Source organism: Cavia porcellus, unplaced genomic scaffold, assembly GCF_034190915.1.
Source record: "Cavia porcellus strain 051 isolate PalLab524CR breed Dunkin Hartley unplaced genomic scaffold, mCavPor4.1 scaffold_16, whole genome shotgun sequence".
NCBI classification, from domain to species: domain Eukaryota; kingdom Metazoa; phylum Chordata; class Mammalia; order Rodentia; family Caviidae; genus Cavia; species Cavia porcellus.
This window is the reverse complement of record NW_026947499.1, coordinates 67,777,772-67,796,752: the sequence shown is the minus strand read 5'-3', so window position 1 is coordinate 67,796,752 and position 18,981 is coordinate 67,777,772. Positions and strand designations below refer to the sequence as shown.

The 18,981-nt window shown below is 34.5% G+C and overlaps 1 protein-coding gene across 7 annotated transcripts in view; it reads left to right on the top strand.

Moving 5' to 3' along the window:
- The window catches only part of Adgrb3 (adhesion G protein-coupled receptor B3), a 720,698-nt gene that overhangs the window by 660,837 nt on the left and 40,880 nt on the right, over positions 1–18,981 (top strand). For 6 of the 7 annotated variants that reach the window (XM_063227050.1, XM_063227046.1, XM_063227049.1 and 3 more), the window contains 6 exons: positions 5,496–5,646; positions 8,001–8,070; positions 10,571–10,637; positions 12,927–13,012; positions 17,644–17,742; positions 18,045–18,216. In XM_063227050.1, the coding sequence (XP_063083120.1) occupies positions 5,496–5,646; positions 8,001–8,070; positions 10,571–10,637; positions 12,927–13,012; positions 17,644–17,742; positions 18,045–18,216 (645 nt within the window). The remainder of the gene's footprint in view (positions 1–5,495; positions 5,647–8,000; positions 8,071–10,570; positions 10,638–12,926; positions 13,013–17,643; positions 17,743–18,044; positions 18,217–18,981) is intronic. The other variant, XM_063227047.1, reaches the window with a different exon arrangement.

The following is an 18,981-nucleotide window of genomic DNA, read 5'->3' as shown; positions in this document are numbered from 1 at the left end:
GCCTTGAGTTCACAATATCCACTGGTTTTAATGATTTTATCGAAGTGCTCTATCCAAATACCTTGAAATACCACTACAAAGCTTGACAACACCTGTAGACCAATTATACTTGAAAATGGTGCATTTCTTTCTTTTATTTGATAATTTAGGTAGTAAAGAGTCCCATTTAATACAACTTTTGTCACAACACTATTTACCATTTATATGCAAAATTGTTTCAAAAACAATAGAAAGCAACTTTAAAAGGTATGGCATGACTATTAAAAATCAACATTAGCAAAACCAGAATTCTTTTGGCCAAAAGTAACCTGTTATAGTAGAAAGAGCACATGCTTCTTGTTTTGCTACCTGTGTAACTTTAGGTTAGTTGTTTAACTTTTCTGACTTTCATTTTTTTCCTTTGTAAATAATTGCCATTGCAATATTCTTGGAAAATAGGTGTTTAGTAAGTTGTTCTCATTGTCCTTTAAGGGAAGTTGGTTTTCTCATTGTCATTTAAGAGGAAGTCAGATATATTCAAATATTCTTGTTTTACCGATCAAAAACTCACATTATATATTTGGCTAAGGTCCTAATATGATTTTATTATTAAAACTATCATTTATGAATTATGTACTGTGTCTAAAATTATAGATAGATAGCTAAACTTTATTCAGATCCCTTTTAAAAGTCTGTTCCTTAATTTCATCATCATAATAGTTCATGCTTAATCTGTAAACACTACCATCATCTTAATAGTGTAAGCATGCATGCTACTTGTGAACTCATTATGGAGATAAGTCAAAAATTTTTTCTCATTACATCATTCATAAGAATCTACTAGTGTGTCCCAAATTATATATATATTTTATGTATGTTTCATTCCTTGTGACAAGCAAGGTGGCCTTCATTCTAATTTATTTGTTATAGACAAACCAATGTGCGAAGTGATGAAATTATTGTAATAATTCAAATAAGAATTGCTTTTTACTGAGGAACTACCTTGATTTGTCTAGAATTATTGAGATGCTGATGTAACTGCAAATATTATTTGATTTTTCTATATATACTGCAATTAAGGTATAGAGATACTGATGTTCCTGAGAGTTTGAAAATATTGTTCAGTATAGTTTCTCATTTTTTAAGTAAAAGCAATTTCTCTACCTTCTAGATTCCATAGAAAAATATTTTTTATATCATGTATTGCCTACAAAAAAAACTTTGCTTTTTGAAATCCTATTATTTTTTTCTTCCATTTTCTATGGCTGAGAGCCATATCCTAATATAATTTTAATCTTAGTTTGATAGTATGTTTTCTGGTTTTCTCAATTTTTGTTTCATATACTATGAAAAAATGTCATTAGTTTCATACAGAAATGTTACTTCTGCATCTTCTTCATGGACTGCCCGTTTCTTCAATTTAAAATGTTCCTGTTCATCTCTGTTAGTGGTTTTTCCAATATGAACATTGGGATGTCTGAATTGTGCACATCAGCATTTGCTTAAAATAGCTATTTTAATTTCTTCATTCTCAATAGTTCTGTGTCCTTGGATTTCAAATGTATTACTAATATCAGATTTTCTTTGTCTACCATAAAATCACATTTAGTGAGTGAATATAAAGAATTTTTACTTGCTGTGATTCTTGATATGTTTACAATTATTTCTGTTCCCTTATTTTTCTGTTTCATTTTGCTAATTTTTGTCCTTTTAATTTGTTATCATCTTTATACTTAAGTTTGATTTCACTTAACTCTTTTCTTTCTGTTATTTTACATATATATTTTTTTCTATTTTTTGTAGCTTACCTCGAGCTACCAATGTTATTATAACTTCAAACATATTTCTTTCATCTCTAGGGAATCAGTGTCTCTAATGTACCTGAGACCATACTTTCACTTTCTGTGCCCTCTTGCAACTATCCTTTCATCTTTTCACCCTCACTGACATCATTCTGAATTTTATATCCTTGAGTTTATATGTAAAAAGTACAAATATGTGTATGCCCAGGAAAAGTTTTATTTAGATGCAGTGTACTTTATTACTTTACTCTTTGTCACTTTGTTTATCTTATTCCCCCTCCTGGAGTTATTTTTCTTATTAATGATTTATATTTGTCTAACAGTTCTAGCTGAGAGTGTCTTAAAATCATAAGCTTCAAAGTTCCTTTCTAAAAAATATCTTTATTTCTTCCTCTCACTTGAATAATCATTTTCCTGGGTGTAGAATTCTAACTTCAGAGTTGTTTTCCTTTAGAATGTTGAGGATATTTCATGTTGCCTCTTGTATCCTGGGTTGCTCACAGGAATCTGACGTCACTTGGATTCTAATTTCTGTCTCCATAATATTGCTTCTCATTTTGAAGGCTTCAGTGGTTTTTCTCTTTATTCTTGGTGTTCACAGATTTCATCACAGTATATGTAGGAATACATGTGTGTGTCTGTGGTGTGTTTTTTGTGTGTTTTTCATCCTTAATCTATCCTACAGCCAAGAAAATCTTAACATTCTGAGACATTTTCCCTAATATTTCTGTAACTGTTATCTTTCCCTGCATTTCTCCATTTCTTCCTTCTGTAAGTTATGCTAATGTATTTTAGAGCTTCGTGTCACCCATATATTGTCACTTTTTTTTCTATTTTCTGTGTCCTCCTCCTGCTCCTAACACTTCCCATCCAGTGACCCAGTGGTCTTCGATATCTACTCAACTACTTTTGGGGTTTTATAATATTTATCAGGCTTATCGTTCCTCACAGTATGCACTGCTTTTTTGTCATTTATTTTAAGATTGTCCATAAGGACTTGAGGCAAAAGATGTTCATGAAAATGATAGTTATAAGCCAGGTGACTGAAATCCATTTTCAAGTTGGGTAATATTTGCCAGTAATGCTCATCAGCTGTGACATCAGAGATCTGATGCCATCAGAGATCAGAGACAACACTGGGCACTGGCAAGGCAAGTAAAGGAACAGAATTAGATGATGGATTTGAAATGCTGCCGAGTCTCATGAATAGAATCGTGGATTGTGGAGATCCAGGTCAGGGACTATTGAGAACAGACGCACAGTGTCCAGGAGAAAAAGCTGTGCCACCCACAATCATGATGGTGAGTCCAGTGGTAGTGATAACTAAGGACCGTCAAGATGTGAGCCTGTTCAAGAAGAGGACAATCAGGGTTTGTGGTTTGTAAGTGGAAAGGGTTCCATTTTGAGAAGGGTTAGAAATGCTCTTTTGTAGTTACTGATATGGGATTTACGTGACATGGGAGAAGTAATCAAAGAATTCTAAACCCAGAAGATTACAGTGGCTACTCTTGTGAAGCTGCTGTGACAATTGTGGAAAATAATACAGGTCACTGGAAAGTAACTGCGTTTTAAAAACATTCTTTGTGTTACTACAAATTAGCATACATAACACATCAGAAGACATGTGTTTTCTTGTGCTAAGGGACCATACCGTTTCCTTGTACAATGATGAAAGGTACTGCAGCTATCTTTGTTTCTGAGGGCCTGAGGTCTTATTACATTCTTCATAAAAATTCAGTTTTATGAGTTTAAACCCTCTAGTCCACATTCACTCTTCCTCTAGTTTGATGGGACTTACTCCCAACTCAGAGCACATTTCAAACACGTGAGTCTTGGTCTCACTAGTAGAAACCATTGGCTGTAGAAACAGACCCTGCTTCCTTAGTTACAGTAGATTCTTCCCCCCAGGCTGAGGCCATATTATTGTGCAGAGAGATATAAATTATTGAAATAAATGTTAATAGCCCCAAATTATATCTACTTCAATTTTATTAGTATTAAAGTAAGGGTCAGGGAGTCTCAAAGTCACAGACACAAAAGAGAGGGAGAAAATTTTTTAAATATTATAAAATTTCAGAGCACCCAGCATTTAGGGCCTAATTTTTCAAAATTTGTACAGTTTTCAGTAAAACCCTTACTAATTTTTAAAAAATAGACATGGAATAACTTTGTCAGTACCTACAATTGAGATGAGGCAAATTGGTAGAAGTAATTGAAACCTGAATTAGAAAGTGTGACTGTTCTTCAAATAGAAGACTGGAAAAGTTATCTTTGGAATTCAAATTGGTACTATAGACCAACCATGAGCAAAGCAGTCATGTTATAGGTCTTTAAACCTTAACATGGAAAAAAGCCTCAAACTCCCAAGGCAAAAGGAATCAGGATCGGTTAAAAGCTACTACATTATTCCTGAGGCAAGGTAGAGGTAAAGAAGAACGATAAAGAAATCTATGGCATTGTCCTACCAGAAGTTATCACCTGAGTGAATGTAAACTTACGTGCTAAGTACATGCAAGGAATTACGTGCCAAAAACCAGCAACATCTATCCAAGCACTATTTATAATAATGAAGGTAATAGTTAGAACTGGCCGAGCACTTGCTGTATACCTAGCACACTCGTACACAATTTCTCTAATTTTCCCTTATCTCTGGAACAACCAAATGAGATAAACATGATACAGTGAAGTTCTTTGCATAAAGTATGAGAAGTAGGAAGCTAAATTAATCTCTGGTGAATTTCAACAGAATAACTAACTACTATGAATAATTTGGGCCAAAAAATAAAAATCCTATTACAATTCTGCTCTGGTAGTTTATTGAATTTGAACCAGGAAGATGAGAGTTAATATTTTTATATGTGTGGTTTGGGGTATTTATATATTATTTTTATTTGTACTGTTTTGACTGTTTTGAAATTTTGTAAGTGGAAAGACTAAGGCTGACAAAAAGTGTTAGTGGTTAGAAAGGCTTTCACTTAAATAAAATTTACACAAAGAAATTATACCCAGTAGTGAAATAAGTAGCAGTCTTTGCCAAAATGAAACTGCCAATCTTTGGCAGATGAGTAAGAATTGAAGATCACTGCATTTGGAATGATTAAGTTGCATGGGAAGAAAAAATCTATGAAATCGTGGCTGTGTACTGCCAGTGACTTTTCAAAATTACTTGATTGAGACACACATTGCAGTATAATAACACGGAAGCATAATATTAAGTTCTTTAAGATATTTTATTTTAGTTCTAGGCTATTAGCCAAACTTCATTTTGTACTTTGCTGTTGTACCTTGAACATCACACCCAGAAAAGCAAAGTTATTTTCCTTTTTGAAAGACTTTTGCATTCATAAATGTAATCTTGATATCTACTCTGATAAAACAACAAAAAAGAGTTCTTGGATACAAAAGAAAGCTAAAGAATGTAGTCCAAATAATTATTCAAGGTACCTGTTAACAAATTAAACCAAAGAAAGAACCATTCCCATAATTATATTTGAGGGGGAAAATTCAGGCAGTAATTTTAATCTCTCTTAAGAAGAATCTGGACACACATGAAATTAGAAGACACTTTTTTTCTATTATAGACAGCGTATGCAGTGTAATGACTGCGGAGTTCTGTAAGTGAAGACCCTGGTGAAATGATAGGTCCACGCCCACTGTCCCGCGAGGACCCAAGTCCTGCCCGTGCTGAGCTCGAGTCTTGCTTTGTCTCCACAGAGTATCTGCACTACCACCACTGCATGTCTGCACTTCTTCTTCCTGGCTTCATTCTGTTGGGTTTTGACTGAGGCATGGCAGTCATATATGGCCGTGACTGGAAAAATCAGGACACGTCTTATAAGGAAACGCTTTCTGTGCCTTGGATGGGGTAAGTCCACATGCTCTTTTACAATGGCTCTCAGCATCTATATTATGATGTTTGGGGAATGATCATCCCTGGAATACTTTTGTTTAATTTGATGTGTGAAGTGAAAATATATGACAGTGGTTATTTTTAAATGTTCATCCATCATTTGGAACTTCAAAAGGGTTTGAGATTGAATGTTCACATAGCTCGTGAATTAACACTCTCTACGTGGTAGGAAATAAGACCTGAGAGGTTTACAGGCAGAAAAAAAAGTGCTCTCACGTAATCTTTCCTGAAGGTATAAAATGCCTTAAACATTCGAGACCCAAGCATGATGGCTCATTGGGCATGTATTCACCTTCCCCCAAATACTTGGAGGATTCTAGTCTAAGAAATCACAAAACGATAAAAGAATGAAGTCATTCATACCACAGGGAGAAAACTACTTAGAGTACACGTGAAACTTCATGCTTAGTCAGTGGGGTCCTCGAAAAGAGAAACAGAATTGCTGCCATGCTGAGAAGTAATTAATTCTGCCAATATTAGGGAAAGTTTCTCTCAAATTGCTTCATGATGCAGATTTCTCAAAAATCAATACTGTTCACAGGGCCAATTCTAATGGTAGCCTACTCAATTTAAAAATCTAGTTTTCAGGAAAAAAAGCCCAATTACTTTTATGCCTTGTCCTTGAGCTTTAAAAGACCCTCACAAAAAAACAACTGAGAAATTTCAGCTAAATTCATGACAGTTACTTACTGTATCAGAAGACAAGAACAGAAATGTAAGAGGGAACCTGGGAAATTACACATAAGTGGACTTGTTATAATTCCAAAATAATTTATGTGAAAAAAATGGATCAAGAACACTAAAGATTATCCCTCAAAATTCAACAGAAGTCTCTTCATATTTAATGTATAGGACTGTCTACACAAGCAAATAGGAAAGCATTTAAGCAATTGAAAAAGTATGCTCAGATTTTCATAAAATTTTCATCCAGATTTCATGACAGAGACCTTCTAAAGTTGAACAAGTGTCAAATCAAGGAACTTAAATTAGTACCTTAGGCCCAAGAAATACAGAATGCAGGTTTTTTTTTTTAAACCATAATTTTTAACAAAAAGAAAAGGTTGGCTATTTTCAAGATTAATGACTACCTTTTTTAACTTTGTTACTATAGTTCTTCAAGAGAGGGTTTGTAGCTGCCCTACAAAATTACTGCTAAATTAAAGAACTCTGAGTAGCAGAGTAAAATGGGCGGACAAAATGGCGGCATATGAGTTGTAGTAGGCAAAATGCAGTGTAATCAAATTGGGGAAAATATCCAAGTTGTGTGCAGTGAAGACTGTTACTCTTTCAGGTATTACGCAGGAGAACAGTGTTTTCTAATGGATTTGGTTCAGTCAATCCAAAATGTCAGCAAATGACATGTGGGATGAAGGATGGAAAATGGGATAAGACTCTCTATATATTTATATATAATATATATATAATATAGTCTCCAGCAGTTGATTAAAACAATGGTAGATCCCTCTGAGATACTGCCCCATGCTTCTTGTCACTAAACCTCATGAATATGTGCAGTATCGGTAGAGAAGGCTCACGGAAGAAAGAATAGCAGGAAGGATGAGAAATGAGAAGAAAGATTGACAGAGGGGATGAAAGAGGAGGATTAAATGATTGAATTTTTAATCTGAAGAGGCAAATATGCTCTTCCTGAAAAAAAATCATGACCAAAAAAAAGTGCCTTAAGCAGCATAGATGAGACTACCTCTATCCGCCAAGTCGTAGAGTGGTTCCGTTTAACTTGAATGAAGTGAGATTCACCTAAAGTAAAAGAAGTTGTAATGTAAAATAGAGGGACACATGCACAGGTAAGTGAAATTCCTATTTGTGTATCCTTGTGATTATGGGTAAATTTGAAAGGAGGAGTTAATTGGTAAGACTCAGTTTTCTATTAGAAGCACAACTTGATATGGGTCCCCAAGTTGCCAACTTCATGTTCTATTTCTGTGACACTGCATCACACCAGAACTTCCAGTTTCTGCCTTTCTTACTTTACAACTATAAATTTCCTAAACCTCTAGAGAAAAAATAGTCTAAAAGACATATTAAATCTCTGTTATTAGTTCCTTTTAAACTCATATCAAATGTGGCCGTAACCTAGCAACATCAAGGAACTGCACCTTGTTTAAAACCCAGCTGTGGCTTTCATATGTTAGCACTTGAAAGAAAGTTTGTAATGGACACAGTTTTGTAAAGTGATTTGTCCAAAGGAAGTTGCTCTCACTGAAGAATCTAGACTTTGTCCTGGCTCATGTTGGGCCAGGATTCCTGGAGTTCTTGATGAATACAGTGTGACCTTGTTTTTCTTGCAGGTTTACCGGCATTAGTGGTGGCCACTTCAGTGGGCTTCACCAGGACAAAAGGTTACGGCACTGATCACTAGTAAGTCCATCCACAGTGATACACTGTGTTTATAATTCAATGGATCATCAAGGAGACTTCATTCGTCTTAGGGGACACTGTTGGTGGCTGGTATTTTGTTATGAAGTCACTAACAGCGATACAAACTGCATTATTAAGGAACCGTGTAAGATGGCTTTAATATATAAAGGTTAATGGAGAAATGATGAAAATGACATAGCAGTGTTCAGGATCCCTGTTTCAATTTCTTAGTTAAGAACAATGTATTTGGCTTTTAAAATGTTTCACTATTGCACTTTCAATCTCAAATACTTTTTTTAAATAACTGGACAAATCTTGATATATTTACCTTTTAGACTATGAGTCTGCCTTGAGTTTCTAATATGATTGATGATAACATAGATGATTATTAACTGCATACTATTATGTTAGATCAAGTTTTGATGATAGTTCTGATATTATTGTTACATCAAATTTGAAGAAAGTAGATTTGATAGCCCATCTGACCACTATCATGCTGATGAACTCAATCAGAATGTACAGTGAAGTTTATATTTAATATTTCAGATTTAAAGCAATGCACTTTCGTATATTGTTTCATCTGCTGTCATATTGAGAAGGCAATTGAGAAATGGAGAGAGAGTATACATCTCATTGCAGGCATAAATTTTAGTGTGATGTTCTGTTTGTCTCCAAGCTGGAGATGGAAATTACTGGTAATTAAGCTATTTCTGGGTTCATCTAAAAATGACAATGATGCCACCTGCCCACCCAAAATGAAGCTTCCTAAAAGTTTAAAGGGCTCATGCTATAAAAGTTTTTGCTTTTCTTATGCAGTCTATACTATTGAAAAAAATTTGATTGTGGATATTGTAAAATACTGCATACTATAGCATGGTTACCTTTAAGTCACAACTTTTTAAATTAATAGACCTATTTTGATATGAATGCAGTACTTGAAAGTCATTGAACTGAAAACATAAAAAAAGTAGGATTAAAGGTGTTAGGTTCTTATTTTCAAGGAGTTTATCATTAAAGCCAAATATACAGTATGATGAGTCCTGTATTGATTTTATGACTATAAATTTCCATTATAATGGTATCAACCCCTAGCAGAAAAATAACTTCACAGAGATACTCAGTCTGTCCCTGTTCCTTATGAGATAATCTGAATGTGAATTTGAAGAAGAGCTTACCCAAAAATACAATAGAAATTTAGTAGCCATCTGAAATAACAGTTTAAAGTGTTCTACCAAAGTAGGGTCTTTTTTCTCCAGGTGTTTTATATAAAATAAAAATGCAAGTGTCACCCCAGAGTAGAAGAGCAAAGTTTAATCTGTCTACTGACAGATAAGTATATGCAGACTTTCAGTAAATACATACGTATTTATGAATACATAAATTAATATGTATACTTGTGTGTCCATATTGCTAGTAGATTAAAATTTTAGTCAATGTGTGGTATAATTTATAGAGTACCACTCACTCTGTTAATTTATATTCTGTGAGTTCTGATGAATACATAAGTCATATAGCCACAATCAATATAGAGAGAACAAATATAGATCACGTGCTGGGTAAAGTTGTTACTTTTGAAGACAACCTGCTGATTTCATGGACTAAGAAACTGTGAAACTGTCAAAAGAGGAAAAACAGGTTCAGGAGTGATAGGCATGGCTTCACATTAGAAGGGGAAAAAACTCAGTCTTTGCCTCTTCCTTCACATTCACCTTTCCCAGAGTACGCATGTGCCAGGTGCCATCTTGCAAAGCTGCCACATTGAGACCCAGCCTCTTCCTGTCTCTCTCTGCTGCAAAAGAATGAATACTTTTACCCAAATGGGCTGTCATGCCTTTATCTGTGCAAAGGCACCCCTTGAATCATTTAGTCCTTGAAATGAGCACAGCTGCACTTATGTTTTGAAAAGCTTATCTTAAATGAATTTTCTCAGTAGTCCAGGAAACAGTGAAATTAAAAGAGGAAAAGCATACAAGTGGAGATTATCCACTTCCTGCTATGTTGTTTGCTAAACTACTTTTTCCTAGTGTCTCAAAGGCCTCCAAGAAAAGCAAGTAAATAGCAGACATGAGACCCTTGAAACTCACTGTTCTTGCTTTAAAGTATATTTGAAAATTTTCATAATGGTGATAAAACAGCATTTTGTAAAATTTTAGTAATAACCAACTTTGTAATGAAAGAAAATACAGAAATATCACTGCAAGAATAATTTGTCTAAAATGATTTAACGGCCTGAAAGGCTTTAAATGAAAGTTTTCCATTGGTGAGGGGTACATAGTATTTCTCCTTCTTCAAAAGCTCTAATTCGACTAAATCTAGCTTTTTCTATACTGTGTGTGTGTGTGTGTGTGTGTGTGTGTGTGTGTGTGTGTGTATTACAAATCTTTGAAATATACCTGTATTCCAAGACAAGGTGTATAAAATAGATTATATTACTTGTGTCACACAGTGGTTGGGTACTTATCACTAATTTTTGTTAGCTTTTGTGTAATATTATTTTCAGCTGCTGGCTCTCTCTTGAAGGAGGACTACTGTACGCTTTTGTTGGACCTGCGGCTGCTGTTGTCCTGGTAAACACTGGAATCAATTTATTTGATTTCTTGGCAAAACAAAAACAAAAAACCCCAAAACTACTTTGGTTCACTCTTTATTAAAGTATTTGGTGTTCAGATTTTAAGGTTTAGTTAGCTAGTGTTTTTATTTAAATTTCAAGTGCTTTCAGTTTTCTGTTGCTCAGAAATATTCATATTTTAACTACTGAAAAATATTGACCATGGGAGTATGATGTCTCTCTTACAGTAACTTCAGATTTGTGAAGATGTTTGAGTAAGTCTCAATAAAATCTTCCTTTTCACTGTCTAGAATCTCATAATTTACTAATATATAGTTATTAATACAAAGATTTCTTCAAAGATGCCACTAATAAATAACTTTATATATGTTTATATGTGTATTTATAGCTTTCTATATGTATTTAGCAGGGTTTCTCAGCCTCAGTTGCACTAATATTTTGACGGGGCATTTCACTGTTGTGAGCTGTTCTGTCTGTTTCAAATGATCGGCAGTGTCTTCTCTCCAAGTCCCACAGCCCGATAGCAGTTTCTAGTTATGACAGTCATAACATTGCCAGATGATGTCCCTTGGGATCTGAATCAGCCCCAGTCCAGAACTGTACAAGTATTGTGCATAAAGACTTTAAGGTTTTTTATTTTTGGTATTACAAAATAATTTTTTAGGTTTTCAAGTTATGGTAACATGCAAAATTTCCCACCATTTTGCCTTTCTCTTTGTTTTCTTGAAATTTATTGATCACATTTTTTGCTTGGCTTATCAGTGTTTGAAGAAAATAAAGGAGGAAAGAAGTGACCTGAATTCATTATAAAGATTCCTATCTCTGTACAGTTAGATTTCTAGTTGGAAAAATTACCTTTTGCTTTCTTCAATGTCATTATAAAACTGGGAGCTAGTGGCATCTTTCTTATTAACTTGGATATTTGAGTTTCTTTTTCATTAAAGTTTGTTCTCCCTCCTCTGAGCTGTAACAGAGAGCAGAAATTGTTCCTAATTCACAAAGAAAAAAATGAAGCCTCCAGGCATGATCGTTAGAGCATGGAGAAATCAAGGCTATTAGACATATTTCTGTCTACTGCTCTGAATTTTTATTTAATCAACTGACTTATTTCCCTGAGCTTCTAAGTTAATATACATAACCCTAAAATGAAGAAATAAAGTGTGTGTGTATAATGGGAACACCACAGCAAGGTCTTTGGAGGGATGATAAATTTCCTCATGATTATGTTGTGCACGAATAGAATACACTTTTTCTCTTAGTTTAGATAATTAGAAGTAGAACAATGAGTAAGCGCTCTAGATTTAACAGTATCTGATCAGGCAGCTCTGAAGAACGGCACCACGAAGGCCCTGTTTGGCACAACCCCTTTAGATCTTCCTTACGTCTGCAGTTAAATAGATTTCAGCTTCAGAGTCACATTTGCATTGGCAGATGGGAAAAAGAATTGAGCCTAGATTGTGTCACCCGAGCATCATGGTCAAGGGGCAAAGAAAGTAAAAAAAAAAAAAGCAAATATTTTCCTTGTCTTGCTTTCCCATTGGACTAGCTTCCTTCGTCAGGAGCTATTTTGTAGGTTAGGCAACGAATGCTCATCATACTCAGCTGCTACAAAGGGATGTCTATGTTTGGAGCTTTTTACAAGTTTACTTGAGAAAAAAAGTTTTTCTTAACTGATTTCAACAGTGTTATGCGAAAGACCTCTTAACTGAATAAAAGAGTCTCAGCCCAGGAAAGTCTGTTTTAGGAATTAGTGCTGGGGTCCACTCTTGAATAGGCTTTTGCCCAAAACAGTGAAATATATCAAATGCTTCCTAGCCCCAGGAGAGAATAGCCACATAAGCGAGGAATTCAACCATCCTGTCCTCCCTGGAGGCAGTGACCAGGGCTCACCTTAGCCCCATGAGCCCTGGTCACAAAATCCTTTGGCTCTTAAGCATAGGATGAAAGTCATTTAGCCAATTGATTTTATTCAAGGTCGACTAGAGAGAAGATTACTGGAATGCCCCAGAATGCCATAGTGCAGCACCATTTAGAAATTAGGGAATTGAAGGTTAATTACTCTGGTGTTAACTATAAACCGTGACAATGGAAATTGCTTCAAGTACTTTAAAATTTAAAGAAACACAGCAGTGTTAAATTGATTGGCATACCTTTGTGTACCTATTTTTGAAAAGTGCTTCGTATCATTACTTTTGAGAGTATATTTTCAGGTGATTTTAAATTTATGAAATAGGGACATGATTTCCTTCAATATCACCGAAAGGGTAATTTTGTTTCTGTTTGACAGGTCAATATGGTGATTGGCATTTTGGTATTTAATAAACTTGTTTCCAGAGATGGGATCCTAGATAAAAAGCTCAAACACAGAGCCGGGTAAGCTGCAATTGGTGGATTTTGAAGGTTATTTACCGGTGAATCTATAGCTGCGCCTTGAATGTTGTTCCTGCTCTGTTAGTGTGTCTGATAGATCTTGTCATTCAAACATTTTGAATACACTGTTCTTAAGTAATGTGACCAAAAATTTAAATGCAATATAACAGATCATTAAAAAAATGTAAATGTATTTGTGCATATTTCCTGCTTGTCAGTTGAGATGATTAAATGTTATGACTAGAAATAAAATAGTGGTCCACAGGTAAGGGTTCAAAGGCCTCCTACTTTTGTTCAGCAAGGATGGTGGGATGGCTGAGCACAATGTTGGCACCTGACCGGAATGAACTGGGGCAAGCCCCGTGAGATACGGTGAAAGTACTGCATTTTCTTTGGCTAATTTTACATATTAGGAAAAATCTTCACTTTGATCACTGGTCAACACTGTCTTTGCTGGGTTTTTTCATTGTTTATGGTATTTTGACTATAATTTGCCAGAGTTACAGTTTTTACTTGCACATAACCACAAGAACAAGTTCAAAAAGCATTTCTCTTAATTTTAGTTTTTATAATAGCACCATAGCTAATGCCTTCAAATATTTCATAAGCAATTGATAACTTGAAGTTATGTGTATGATCACTTTATGAAAATTTGTACAAATTTGAATATTAATGCCCTTGATTTTTCACGTGTCTTTTCTTATAAAAGTTCATAGCTTCTATTTTGTTAAACTGCACCTTCATTTGAAACTTATGCTTATAATGGTCCTTTTTAAGTCATTTATGATATTATTTAATAACCATAGTATTTAATCACTTACTGGTGAGAAATTTAAGTGCTTTTGTGTCTTTATAATCTGTGTAGTGATTTACAAGTAAGATAACTCAGGTATTTCTTTTTTATAGTAGAAAACTAAATTTAATGGATTTGGAATAGCAATGGTATAATAAAATCATCACTAGAAGATCTTTCTGAGGGAAGATCATTTCCCATTTAAAGGCTATTTCCAGTACCAATTATTTCTATGGTTTCTGTAGTAGGTAAACTTAAACTTAGTGTAGACCCTGGGCTTCCTTTTGGACAGGAAGTTGTCAGGTAGTGAATCTTGTGAATTTAATTCATATGATTGGGGTTGGGGTAATAGCTTCTTCAGTTATTTCTGTCCAGATGAATCATGCAAGAACAGATCGATCGTACTGCATACAGGTTATAGAATCAGTGCTACTATTACATATTTAAACAAATAATTTAATCAAAAAAGGGTGAGTTGTAATGATTAAATTTTTAATGTCAGGCAGAGGCTTACTTTTTCACTTTACTAGCTGTGTGTGCCTTTGGATGTATTATTTCAGGCTTTACAGCTCGGTCCCTCTCATCTGTTAAAAGGAGAAATAAATATTTGCCCCTACTTATCTGTTAAAAGGGGAAATAAATATTTGCCCCACAAAGTCTCTGAAATGGAATGTGTTTGAAGCATGCATAGGACATCTAGCTAATCACAAGAAATCACTTAACAAAGTGGCTATTTTGTAAAGAATGAAAAGAGGAATCCAAGATTCACAGATTTGTTTTCAAGTCCCTGACTGAATCAAGAGCCCATTGATTCCACTATCTATGACATCAGATCAAGAAAAGAAATGGCAGCATCAAAATGAATACATATGGGGCTGAAGATTTATTAGTATACTTTATCTTCTTATTTAATCAAACCATGTAATGCTCAGTTTGATTAATGTAGCTCTTTGTAAGAGATGATACAGACTAAAAGAAATGACATTATTACAAACTTAGAATTATCCATTTCACCCTACATTTTAACAAAGACAATTATAATTTTAAAACTTGTAATTCTAAAAAGTATTATTAGCTATCATATGTGTTTCACTGGTGAAACTGAGTCAGAGTTCTTCTGGTTCAAAGATTGGTTTTAGAAGAACAAGAACAGTACTTATATATTCTATAAAATCAGAATGCTGATTGTTCTCTGAAATAGGAGAGCTATTAATGTCTTGATTTTAAGCACTATTCATATTATAAAATGCTATGTTAACCTAAGTAGATATAGATTAAAATTTGTTCTCTATTCCAAAGTATGATTAAAGGAAATTTTAAAAGGAGCTATGGATGTTTGAAACTAATTTTAGTTCACAGAGAAGCAATGAAGATCACAGTTAAGAACTGTGGGCCTCAGCTTTCCCACAGGTGCTTACAAGAAACACCCACAACTTAGTGGAAGACAAGTTTCATGTCTTCTTGGTTTCAGAAGAAAGAGGTCAGATCATGGCCTGCTGGCTGCAAGGCAGGAGCATCATGGTGGAAAAATAGGGTGGGGCAAAGCTGTTCAGTTTCTGGGGCTGGAAAGAAGAGCAGGGAACAATGCCAGTGAGGAAGGGGACAGGAACAGACACAGACACTCACTGCACTGAGCTCATGCTGCCATAACCCACCCACGTGCAGAGCATAGGGTACCAACCCCTCAGCCAGTGCAGAGCATGGGGTACCAACACTAGAGCCAATCAAGTGGACACTCCTTCATAAACACCACAGTAACAAATAATCAAAATTAATTCCAGAAACATGAGCAGGGTCCTACCTGAATGACTTAATTATTGATTTCCCTAATTGTATAAGTGACCATTTCAGATTGACTAATTATGGAAATATATATATATATATATATATATATATATACACTATATCTATGTTATTATTTAGAATCAAAGATCTTTTTAAGACATTACTTCTCTCATTTTTTCTATTTATTTGTGCTGTTTCATACTTTTTGTATCATTTATTAAAAATAACCAAATGTATAGTTCATGCTCTGTAAATATGTATAAAAGATTGAATGAATAAAATTTAACAAATAATAGCTTGACAAGTTATATGATATATGAAGCATATTAAATTTTCAAATATATAAAATATATTTACCAATGGGAGATATATGCTAGATAACCACATAGCTTATATAAAATGATAATTGGAAAGAATGAAAACAAAACAAAGTCTTAAGAAAAAATTTTAATTTTTTCTATTTTTCTGCAGTGAAGATCTCTTATGTACTATTTTAAATTCTGCAGCTTCTCTACTTGAAATTTATGGAAGTCAAAGTAACAGGGTCCTTGATAAATTTTTGAGACTTTTTCAAAAAGATGAGACTTTCTTTCCAGGGAATCTGTTAGAATATTAACAATAAACCTATCAAATAATTGATTATTTCCTAAAGATTTAAAAAGTTTGGAAGGGAGGTAAAACTGATAGATTTGAGACATAGTACTAACCATAGCAACAGAACAGCTTGGAGAAAGAGTAGTGAAAGAACCATGTTCCTAGGATGTACCATGTAGATATTCCTTGCATTGGATAGTATGACTAATACAACTTTTTATAACTATTTGGACATTTTGTCTAGTAGATATATAGTTTCCTCTGTAACAAAGAAATAAGATTTCATTTTTCATTGTAGTGGCTCAATTTAGTACCTCAACTCTGTATCTTTTGTATACATTGATTGTGTAAAGGTTACACCGCCCAACCAGTTAGCATTAAGCATAGTTGCAATAGTTAGTTCCACACTTCAAATACTTACAAATAAGTACACTAACTACTCATTTAAATTTATTATCAGAAAAGTAGACCTTTTTTCAGGGATAAAATAAGTATCGAGTACTTAAAGTTATTTTTTAGTATTCCTTGGCTTTTTAGATTTTTTTCAGAACCTAGAAGCAAAGTACCCTCAAACAAAAGTTGCATCCATGGAAACCACAAAAACTACATAAACATATGGAAATTAACACTCTTCTGAACAACCAGTGGGTCACAGATAAAGTCAGGTTTTTCTATGTGACATAGTTTTTCTTCTCTGGTGTAATAAGTGGAATCTGAATTATTCAAATCTGAATTTACCTATAGAACATCCCAGACCAGAATAAACCATTTAAAGATTATGAAGCTAGAGGCTATGACAAATGTTCGAGATGAGTATCTTAAAATTAATGATTATGTTAAATATGTTGTATTAAGGTGGAACTTCACCACTGTTCTCATTAAAACTAATATCTCATCCAATTTTATTGGCCTCTGTATTTAGATCATCCTAAAATATGGGCATCTTAAATAAAAACCTGTTGAGCTAAAATCAATATTTTAACCAATTATATGTGTGTGTGTGTAATGTGTACCTTCCTGTTTTGCACTTCTGAGATTAATGTTTGCATTCCAGGTTATGACTGATATATGCACCTTCATGAAAGACATTGAAAATCCTTGACCCTAGAAGTCATCACCAATTTGATTACTAGGGATCTGAATAATGGGCTTTCACTCTGTTTACACAAACACATGCTTATGTTGAACTCAGTGTATTGGGCAATGCTTATCTATAGACTAAGGGCCATTTACGGTGTAAATGTGAAAATACACTTTGCATGCATTGAAGGCTCAGATTATAAAAAGCTAAGCATTAAAAGGATATATGTAGGATAAATGCTTTTTTTAAAATGATAGACCATCGTTGATAATATCAATACTTTCTGCATGAAATCATAGTTAAAAGCTAACTTACAGCAGCAGTTTTTTTGGTGACAATTCAATATTTTGTTCTTTTTGTGGGTGTTCTGTTTGTTTGCAGTCAGATGAGTGAGCCTCATAGCGGTTTGACGCTCAAATGTGCCAAGTGTGGAGTAGTTTCAACAACAGCTTTGTCAGCCACCACCGCCAGTAACGCCATGTTAGTCCCAATCATTTACATCTTCTTATTGCAAATTGTTACAGTGCATGTGAGAAAATGCTATGATGAAAAAAATTTGTGGTTGCTAATACTTAAATATTTACAATTGGCACCAGCCTTTATAACTACTGTATGGTAATTTCTAACGTAATAAATAAAATTCTCAAATATTATTAGTCTTGTGGTTTCCAGATTAATACTCTTGGTGCCGCAGACTAGAATGCTTTGCTCAGTGGGGTTTTGGTGCTGGCCTGGGGCCTGGCACACAGCTACGTAATGTGGCTTTCTCTTTCTCCCAACAGGGCCTCTCTTTGGAGCTCCTGCGTGGTTTTGCCCCTTCTGGCTCTGACGTGGATGTCAGCAGTTCTAGCCATGACGGATAAACGTTCCATATTGTTTCAGATTCTTTTTGCTGTGTTTGATTCATTGCAAGGCTTTGTTATAGTCATGGTCCACTGCATTCTTCGGAGAGAGGTAACAACTGTAATTCTTATGAAAAAGATGAGGGAGAGTGGGAGGGAATACTGTTGCCAGTGAGTAAGGTCTTTTAATATCTTGAACTCTTCCATTGCCACCTGCTTAATATTCCATGCTGAGAGAAGCATGTAAGGGATAGCTCAGGAAGACCCTTGGCACTCTGTAAGTGACAAATTAAAATATATGGGTCCATGCAAAAGAAAACACAGCCACAGGTGCCACAAACCATGATGCATGGATTCCAGAGAGGCTAGGTGGTGTGAGACAGGTCACTTAGAGAAACTGGCAGGTGGACAGACAAAGTGACATTATTTTTAAAAGACACTATTCATAAACATAGCAAAATGATGCTTCTTATCTATTTTTCTAATGCAAATTTCCACTGTAGGACGTGCATATTTGTCATATCAACTAATTTTATTTTAGATAGGAAATATCGAAGATTAATGAGTATTTCTTTTGCCTTCTACACTATAGCAAAGGTTACTAATGATTAATGATTTCAATACAGATGCTTATGTTCAGAAAATATAAAAAAGTATACACCGGTGGGCACAAGAGGCAGTATTTGTCCGTATGAACTAGAGACCAATAATCACAGTATTTTCCCAGGTCATGACTGAAATTAATTGGCAGAAATATGGGAAGAAAGAAATTATCTTTCATGAATATGGATACTAACTGGTACAGAATCCATTGAGGACAAAAATGCAGACATGAGTTAAAATGTTTTCCAACCTGTGTGAAAATTACTCTCAATGC